The sequence below is a fragment of the Neofelis nebulosa genome, chromosome 5, assembly GCF_028018385.1.
Source record: "Neofelis nebulosa isolate mNeoNeb1 chromosome 5, mNeoNeb1.pri, whole genome shotgun sequence".
NCBI classification, from domain to species: Eukaryota; Metazoa; Chordata; class Mammalia; order Carnivora; family Felidae; genus Neofelis; species Neofelis nebulosa.
Genome location: NC_080786.1, coordinates 148643002 through 148652148, shown reverse-complemented (window position 1 = coordinate 148652148; position 9147 = coordinate 148643002). Strand labels below are relative to the sequence as shown.

The following is a 9147-nucleotide window of genomic DNA, read 5'->3' as shown; positions in this document are numbered from 1 at the left end:
TTGGGTGTACTTTCTATGTATTTGAACACATCACATCCTTCTCTAACAACTCACAGTAGGGTTCTGAGCTCATAATGTGTCTGTGGGATTTATCCTATGACCCATCTGAGTACGTCTGTGTTCACACAGGGCAAGAAATGGGGATTTGAGCTGGTCAAGTTCAATGAGAAAATGTCTCCCCGTTTTATGTCCTACTTCTGTGGCTTTCATTCCATTTGCACTGGCTCTCCTAAGAGAGAAAACAGTTTTGAATTAAACAGCAATTAAGATTTTAATCTTCTGGTCTTGGAAGGGCACACGGTGTCATTACCCAGGGGCACCTCACCACGGAAACCGGAGAAGTGCCCACTTGTACCCTTTCCTTTTTAAATTAACTTCTTTTTGAAGATAAATACACATGGTACAAAATGTACGAGAGGGCACTCATGAGAAGTACATCTCATCCCCCATACTCTTCCCCAAGTGCCTCCACAGGTACAATTTCTTGTGTATTCTCCCAGGGATATTTTATGCATATATGAGCTTCAAGCAAATAAAATATCCTCCCCTCTTTTATGCATAGGATTATATACTGCAACATGGTTAGCTTACTTTTTCTAAATTTTTTTTAATGTTTATATTTATTTTTTGAGACAGAGAGAGACAGAGCATGAGCAGGGGAGGGGCAGAGAGAGAGGAGACTCAGAATCCGAAGCAGGCTCCAGGCTCTGAGCTGTCAGCACAGAGCCGGACGCGGGGCTCGAACTCGCCCTTCTGTGAGATCATGACCTGAGCCGGAGTCAGACGCTCAACCGACTGAGCCACCCAGATGCCCCAGCTTACTTTTTCATATATTAATATTTAGTACCCCCCCCCCCAGAAAAAAACTCTATTACTTTTTATGGCTCCATCGTATTCCACATCATGGACTTTCCAAAAGGTGTTAAACTATCCCCCAATTGACGTTATTCAGGCTGTTCCTAAGCATTGATCATCACAAGCAATGTTTAAACATCATTATTGTGGACGTTTTCCAGCATATCTTAGGATAAATTCCTACAGGGACAGCCGCTTGGTCAAAGGTAAGTGCATTTGTAATGTCGATAGATATCCTGACAGTGCCTTCCTTCCATATTGGTTGTATGAATTTACACTCTTTCCAGCATTGAGCAAATGCCTGAAAGTATATTCTGAAACATTCGTTTTCAAACTTTATAGATCAGAAAATGTTACCTTGATGTGGTTTTCATTTGCATTTACCTTATTATGAGGAAGACTGAGAAGACTTTTTTTATGTTCCAGATCCCCTTGATTTTCCATCACCTAATTGCCCACGCCCCTATGCATGTTTTTCGACTGAGGCTTTGGACTTTTCTAATAAGACTGAAGGCTATTAAGAAATTTAGTGATGGGGCACCTTTGGTTGGGGGGGCTCATTTGGGAGTGTCTGACTCTTGATTTCGGCTCAAGTCATAATCCTAGAGTCGTGGAACTGAGCCCTGCATCAGGCTCTGCACGGAGCATGGAACCTGCTTAAGATTTTCTCTCTTTCTCTCCCTCTGCCACTCCCCTGCTCTCTCTCTCTCTAAAAAAGTATTTTTTTTTAATTTTGAAAAATATTTATTTATTTTTGAGAGACAGAGAGAGAGGGAGTGCAAGTGGGGGAAGGGCAGAGAGAAGGGGAGACACAGAATCCGAAGCAGGCTCCAGGCTCCCAGCTGTCAGCACAGAGCCCGACGCGGGGCTCGAACTCACAAGCTGTGGGATCATGACCTGAGCCCGACGCGGGGCTCGAACTCACAAGCTGTGGGATCATGACCTGAGCCCAAGTCGGATGCTTAACTGACTGAGCCACCCAGGCGCCCCATAAAGAAAAGTACTTTTTAAATGTTTATTTATTTTATTTTTTGAGAAAGAGTGAGTGAGTGGGGGGAGGGGCAGAGAGAAAGGGAGACAGAGGATCTGAACCAGGCTCTGTACTGACAGCAGAGAGCCCGATGCGGGGCTTGAACTCACAAACCGGGAGATCATGACCTGAGCTGAAGATGACCACTTAACAGACTGAGCCACCCAGGTGCCCCCCCCCATTTTTTTAAATTTAAGAAATTTCATGATAAAATTGCAGTTTTCCTCTAGTTTTCCATTTGTCTTTGGATTTTATAGTATGCCATAACTTTAAAGTTTCCTATTAGTTGAATTTAAAATTTTCTTCCTGCTTCTTTTTTTCCTTCTGAATTTTCACGTTGTACTTAGAAAGGGATATCCCACACCGCAATACCAAAGGAACAAAATCTGCCATGATTTTTCTAGTACTTTAAATTGTTTCTTTTTTTATGTTAAAATCTTTGATTGATCTGGACTGTTTTTTGAACCTACGGTGAGAGAGGTACATTCAGTGCTGTATATTGCTCTAATGCTCCTTATTGAATAATCCGACTTTTCCCGCCTCATCAGAAATGCCTCTTTACTATCTACCAAATTCACAGTGCCTGGGTGGCTTCGTCGGTTGGGCGTCCGACTTCAGCTCAGGTCATAATCTAGCGTGTTTGTGAGTTCGAACCCCGCATTGGGCTCTGTGCTGACAGCTCAGAACCTGGAGCCTGCTTCGGATTCTGTGTCTCCCTCTCTCTCTGCCCCTCCTCCTGCTCACACTCTGTCTCTGTCTCTCTCAAAAATAAATAAACGTTAAAAATTTTTTTTTTACTATCTACCAAATTTGCATTCCTAGCCTGTTGATTGTATTTTCACTCTGTTCCATTATTCTGCTTGTCTGTGTATCAGCAGCTATTGTAGTTTTATGGGGGGACTTTTTAGGGAGACTTGCACCTGGTTCTGAAGAGCCCCCATGCCCTTTGCAAAGCCCAGTTAAGCCATGGCAGCTGGGCTGTGGGCAAATAAAGCACTCATTCAATGCAAAAAAAAAAGTAAATTATTTTTCTGGCTGGCTCCTTTTAAATTTCTGGCTAGGCTAATTTCCACTCACCACTCATTGTTTTCAGATGTTTCCCTCCCTGGTGGTCTAGGATTGGGCGCTCTCAGATATTTCCCAATTAGTCTTGAGAGCTGATGTTTTCAATATTCATAGTTTGCTTATTTCACAAAGAAATTCTACTGATATTTTTATTGCAATTATGTTAGCTGCATAGATTACTTTAGGGGCAATTGATATCTGTACAACGTTGCATCTCCCATTTAAGAACTTGGTGTTTTCGAACCCTTTTGATTTTTAAAAATATATTGATATATATGTTGTCGGGCTCCTGCCCATTCAACAGAGAGAGCCCCTTTAGGCAGCCCCATGTTTCCCACTGATGTGAGGATCACACTCTCATAGGCTTCGCCAGGCAGCCCTCAGCCCAGGATTCTGGGTCTCATCTGGATCTCTCTGTTTCTCAGTAATCAAGTGGACTCCTCAGGGAGCCCCCAACCCAACCCAGGCGAGCATTGGCCTAGGCTACCTGCTGAGGGACCACATGGAGGGGAAGAATGGCACCAACTCCACCAGGGCCCTGAAACTTCCAGATGGGACCAGCGCTGCCTGGTACATTCTCACCATCATTGGCATCTACGGAGTGATTTTCCTCTTCCGATTGGCCAGCAACATCCTCAGAAAGAATGATAAATCCTTGGAAGATATCTACTACTCAAATTTGACCTCCGAACTCAAAAAGAAAAATCTCCAAAGCAAGGTGGCCAAATGCTCTGCACTGACCTTTAGCAACAGAGCTGTCCTGCAGTCCAACCAGGCCAGCCTGGAACCAAAATGTAAAAACAGTGGGTGCCAAACTGAAATCCAAGGGATCCCTTGAAAGTCAAGGCAAACAGACCTCCACAGAAGAGGCCTAACTTTCATGCAAGGGGGAGAAGCCTCGAGTCTACCTGGAACCTTGATAGAGGGGTCAAGTCCTTGAGTGGAGCTAGAGGAACATTACTGGGGCACTTACGCCAATGGGAGCATGGCCAAAAGCCAGCGTCCTATTTCCTTCTCAGGCTTTATGGCACTTTGAGACGAGACAGCAGAGGCAGTGGCTCCGGTCATACCCATCACTGGAAGAGCCTGTGTCCCAGAGAAGGACATGGAGCATCTAGTGTCCTCAGAGAATCTAGGAGATTCCCGAGGGTGTACGTGAAGGTGGACTCTTGTCATGGAAAGAAGGCTGAATTTGGAGTCAGGCACCCTGGATTAAAGTTAAACTTCCAGAGGATCACATGAACTTTGAGCGACTTGTGGCTCTTACCTGGAACATGTGGCAGTGGGATAGATGGTTTCAAAGAGCCATTCGTTCTAGAGGTTCTCACTAGAATATAGAACCAAGGTTGTTAATAGCAGACGTTAGTCAGAAGTCCTTCATTTTCACTGAGGGTGTGTGATCCACTGAAAAAAAGCATTAGTTTTGGAGGTGGAGGCATCAAACTCTAGTCTGGGTTTGATTCTTGACCACTTTGGTGTCTTTCAAACACACCACCTCGCCTCTCTGGAACTTAGCTCCCACCCAGATAAAATGAGAATGATGATGTCTGTTTTGCCAATCTTACAAAGCGGGTAAGAGCTAATGGCATCACGCATCGGAGCATATTTTTCCAAGTAAAGTACATATGTCAAATATAAGCCTTGTGTTCATAGTGGCGATGGTGGTTGATGCTGATGGTGGCATTGGTGTCGGTGGTGACGGTCGTGATGGTTGATGCCTGTTGGTGTTGTTGGTAGTGGTTGATGTTGATGGTGGTGATGATGGTGTTGGTGGTGGTTGATGTTACGGGGGATGGTGGTGGTTATACTCTTGTGGAGAAGGAAACAACCAGTCCGCTGGCAATTAGTCCGTAAACAATGGCTACATTACCTTCTATTAAGAGGATCCATCTGCGTAACAGTTGATGACCTGAACGCTGAGTCAAGTCCATCAGATTCAAATTTTCCATGTAGGCAAAACAGTTACTTTTGGGTTTTGTCGTTTTAGACATCACATGATGTACTCAAATGTTTTTATAAATACCTGTTACTTAGAGACTTGTCTCTGCCTAAAAAGAAATAAGACCTTGGGGTGCCTGGGTGGCTCAGTCGGTTGAGTCTCCGACTTCGGCTCAGGTCACGATCTCACGGTCCGTGAGTTCGAGCCCCGCGTCGGGCTCTGGACTGATGGCTCAGAGCCTGGAGCCTGCTTCCGATTCTGTGTCTCCCTCTCTCTCTGCCCCACCCCCGTTCATGCTCTGTCTCTCTCTGTCTCAAGGATAAATAAACGTTAAAAAAATTTTTTTTTTTTAAAAAGAAATAAGACCTTGCCTAGATGACGGATTAATTTAGAGAGACCGTGATTAGCTAAACTTCTGCAAGTGACTTTCAGCAGGCAGAGTGATAAATTATATTTTGTACCAATGTCTGTGAAGTTTATACAATTCAGCTCTTGGAGACAGTCCCTGGACTACAAATGAATTCTTTTCTCCCTGTCTGCAGACAGTGGTCTGCAATCAGCCCCACAATTTCATAAAGGTCAGAATTAAACCCCAAGCTTTTGTTTTTAGAGGGGGATATAGACTTCCAAGTGTTTTGTTTTTTTTTAAGAATATTTTCCACATCATCACCTCACAGGTTATCCAACAAAAGTGTTGGCTCGTTTATATAGTTAGGGCCGGGCATCATCCATATGTTTGAGATGCTTATAGGGCACGATAAAACAGGATTAAGAAATATAGACAAAAAAATATATAATCCATAGTGACTACGAGCATGGAATGCATTAAAATAGGAGTCAAGGTCAGAACTTCAGTGGATTTGAAGATACACTCTTCTCCTGTTGGTTGCTTCCCCAGCATGCATTTCCCCCTTCCTTAACCCAACTGCTCCTAATTTGCATTTGGAGATTCATGGGGCACTAAGGAAGCTGAAACTACTCCCAGTTCAAGGCCTGAAATAAGAGACCTAGGTTGATCCAATCAGTGCTTTCCACGTCCTGGCTTCACTGATTAGGTGAACTCATGACCTAAGTAAGCTTACCCAGTCAGAATGACTGGATAGATTTTAAAGGGGGATTCTGGGGCCCAAAAGTTCTGCCTTGCTCAGGATGGCATTAAATGCAGATCTGAGCCTGCAATCGCTGAAGCCATTTTTCCAATATCAGAAAAGCCAATTTGAGGGCAAAAACGAACATAGAGAACTAAGAAAATCACGGAGACTAGAGTCCCAACCAGACTGTACTCAAAGCCTGCATCGCCACAGGGCTGTTTTAGTTCGTGAGCCAAGAAATCTCCTTCATTAAGCTTTGTGACCCCCTCAACCAAAAATATCCTATATGATACCACTGGATAAATAATATCCTGAAGGAAGTGGGCCTTGAAGGAGAATTTGAAAAGAGGAGCAAAGTGATATGGTAAGTTGGGATCACTCCTTTCACCAAGGTTTTTATATTTCTAGGATTTTTGTATTTTAGGGAAAACGTAGATTTAACATGCCTCTCAGGACAGTGCAATGGTCACTTGTAGGATTTCGCACTGGCTGACCTCTCAAGGAGCATTCGATGAGATTCTGTTCCATTTAGTTCCCAACCCTTGACTTGGTCAATAAACCTCCATGGAAACCCCAAGGAGGGCTTATCATGTTAGACGTGTGGTCAGGGACCAGTTCCTAACGTATTTCCTAAGAAGCAAAAGTCACATCCAAACATAGTTAGTTACATGAGGTCCAAGAACATTTTCTCAGGCCACCTGACTGTTGCTTGATCCAAATTCACCTGCTTTCTGGGGAGCTGGTCTGGGAATTTGCATGGGAGATGTGTTCTTGGATGAAAACTACATCTATATAGTCTCTATTTTAAGCAAGATTGGTGGGAAACAATTATTATGAATATTTTTGAGATTTTTTTTTTAAGTTTTTATTTATTTTTGACAGAGACAGAATGCGACCATGAGCTGGGGAGGTGCAGAGAGAGAGAGAGGGAGACACAGAGTCTGAAGCAGGCTCCAGGCTCTGAGCTGTCAGCACAGAGCCCGACGTGGGACTCGAACTCACGAACCGTGAGATCATGACCTGGGCCGAAGTCGGACGCTTAAACGACTGAGCCACCCAGGCGCCCCAATTATTATGAATATTTTATGCAAAATCCCTTAAATCTAAAATGCTCAGGGTCGGAGTAATCAACCACTATCTTGGCCAACCACACGTAGGTGGACCAGTGGGAAAGGTGCCAGCACCACGGTGTGAGTGTTCAGTCCAGCAAGTGGGAAAGAGATTTTGTACATTCTGCCAACTCTGGTAGAGACAGAAATAGAGCAAGCTGATTCCCAACATTCCAGACACTTTTTCTTTCTTTGTCCCTATAGTAGGTTACTCCAGATTAGGAGATCGGGTCAGATAAAGGCCTTCCTCTGAAATGGAAACTACTTAAAATCAATGCAGAATGTATCTGGGTTAATAGTTTCCAGGAATGGCTCTTCTGGGGACTTGTGGCTGACGGTACCACGATTTGCACGAAATCAAATCCAGGTAGGTTATCAGAGCTTTCACGGGTGTTTGGAACACATCTATCCTAACTAAAATTCTTATAGGCTCAGCTTCGTTTTCAATTGTCTGGCGTGATAGAAGTACCACGACATTTTTATTTTATTTTTTTTATTTTTTATTTTTTTTAAATTTTTTTTCCAACGTTTTTTATTTATTTTTGGGACAGAGAGAGACAGAGCATGAACGGGGGAGGGGCAGAGAGAGAGGGAGACACAGAATCGGAAACAGGCTCCAGGCTCCGAGCCATCGGCCCAGAGCCTCATGCGGGGCTCAAACTCACGGACCGCGAGATCGTACCACGACATTTTTAAAGAGGATTTAAAAACAGATTAAAGACTAAACATGTGTTAGCTCTTCCTAGAGTGGCTGGTGGCTCTGATTCTCATAACTGAATCTGATTGTCTAGATTTCTACTAGGGCAGAAGAACGTCAATTCATTCTTCAGTTAGAGTTCTTCTCTTGGCAACAATAGAAACCCACTCTAGCTAACTCATGCCACCCCCCCCCCCAAAGAGGGATCTGTGGGAAGGCAACTGAGGTAGCTCCCAGAATCAAAAGGATAGCAGTTTATCCAGGCCTCAGGAGGGAGAGACATTAGTCTGTCTGAAGCCCTCACTCACATGCCCCAGTCGGAGAACCTTTTTTCCAGGGTCCTCCCAGAAGATGACTCACCTTCCGTGCTGCCTCTCTGGAGCCCGCTAGCATTTCAAACGGCAGAGGGGACTATTGCATTGGGTCAGGTGCGGCAGGTGCCTACTCCTTAGACCAATCACTGAGGGTGGGCTCAAGGAATAGAGTTCTGATTGGCTGAGGCTGAGTCATGTGCTCCCTCATGTGGCCTGAGGGCCATAAAATCTATGGAGAAAATGCCAGTAAAAAGAACGTTGCTCAGGTATCCCCTCCTGTGAAACCTTCTTGACCTAAGGCAGAGTTGGTGGCTCCCCTAGGGGCTGCAACACTTGGCAAACACTTGGACGGGTCAACGAGAAATTTGTATTTAACAGAATCTCTCCAAGGTTGGGAACCGCCTTTGTTTGCCAAGTGTTTGGTGCAGGAAGGGAGACCCCAGGGGCTCAGGAACGTGGGTGGAACTATTCTACAGGAGATAAGGAGAAGAAGTTGCTTCTCAGGAGAAAGGGAAAAGAAAAAGAGGCGGGAGTAGGTTAGGGACCCAGTAGGATGGCAGGATACCTTGAGAAATGTCCTTGGGGTGACTTACCCGCCAGCACCCGGCCCCCCGCCCCCGCCCTTATCTACAGTGTCAGGAAACTCATGAAATAAAGGCTTGAAGCGAGGGGGCGCCTGGATGCTCACTTGGTGGCCGCAGTGTGTGAAACCTTGATCTGGGGGTTTATCTTGGGGCCGAAGCCCCACACTGGGTGTAGAGATTACTTAAAAAAAATAAAATAAAATCTTTACAAACAAATAAATAAATGCTTGAAGTGAGTGATCTGGGAAACAGCGAAGGGGCGCAGCGGTGTGTCTGGTCTGGTGCAGGTGAACTGAAGCAGCTAGCAGATATGGGATGTTGGGGCAAAAGTGCTGTGTGTTTTCGTTTTTATTTTATTTATTTATTTATTTATTTATGATTAAAAAAATTTTTTTTTGATGTTTATTTATTTTTGAGAGAGACAGAATGTGAGTGGGTTGGGACAGAGAGAGAGGGAGGCACA

The 9147-nt window shown here is 44.5% G+C and overlaps 1 protein-coding gene across 1 annotated transcript; it reads left to right on the top strand.

Annotated features, from left to right (window-relative positions):
* The first annotated feature begins 3381 nt into the window (after positions 1–3381).
* On the top strand, positions 3382–5196 carry SMIM34 (small integral membrane protein 34). The gene has a single exon (XM_058731922.1). It carries the CDS (start codon positions 3453–3455, stop codon positions 3786–3788), a length of 336 nt encoding a protein of 111 aa, XP_058587905.1. The 5' UTR covers positions 3382–3452; the 3' UTR covers positions 3789–5196.
* The last annotated feature ends 3951 nt before the right edge of the window (positions 5197–9147 follow it).

Bases quoted from the DNA above. Each gene is read 5' to 3' on its own strand.
- SMIM34 (XM_058731922.1), top strand. From the start codon at position 3,453: ATGGAGGGGAAGAATGGCACCAACTCCACCAGGGCCCTGAAACTTCCA.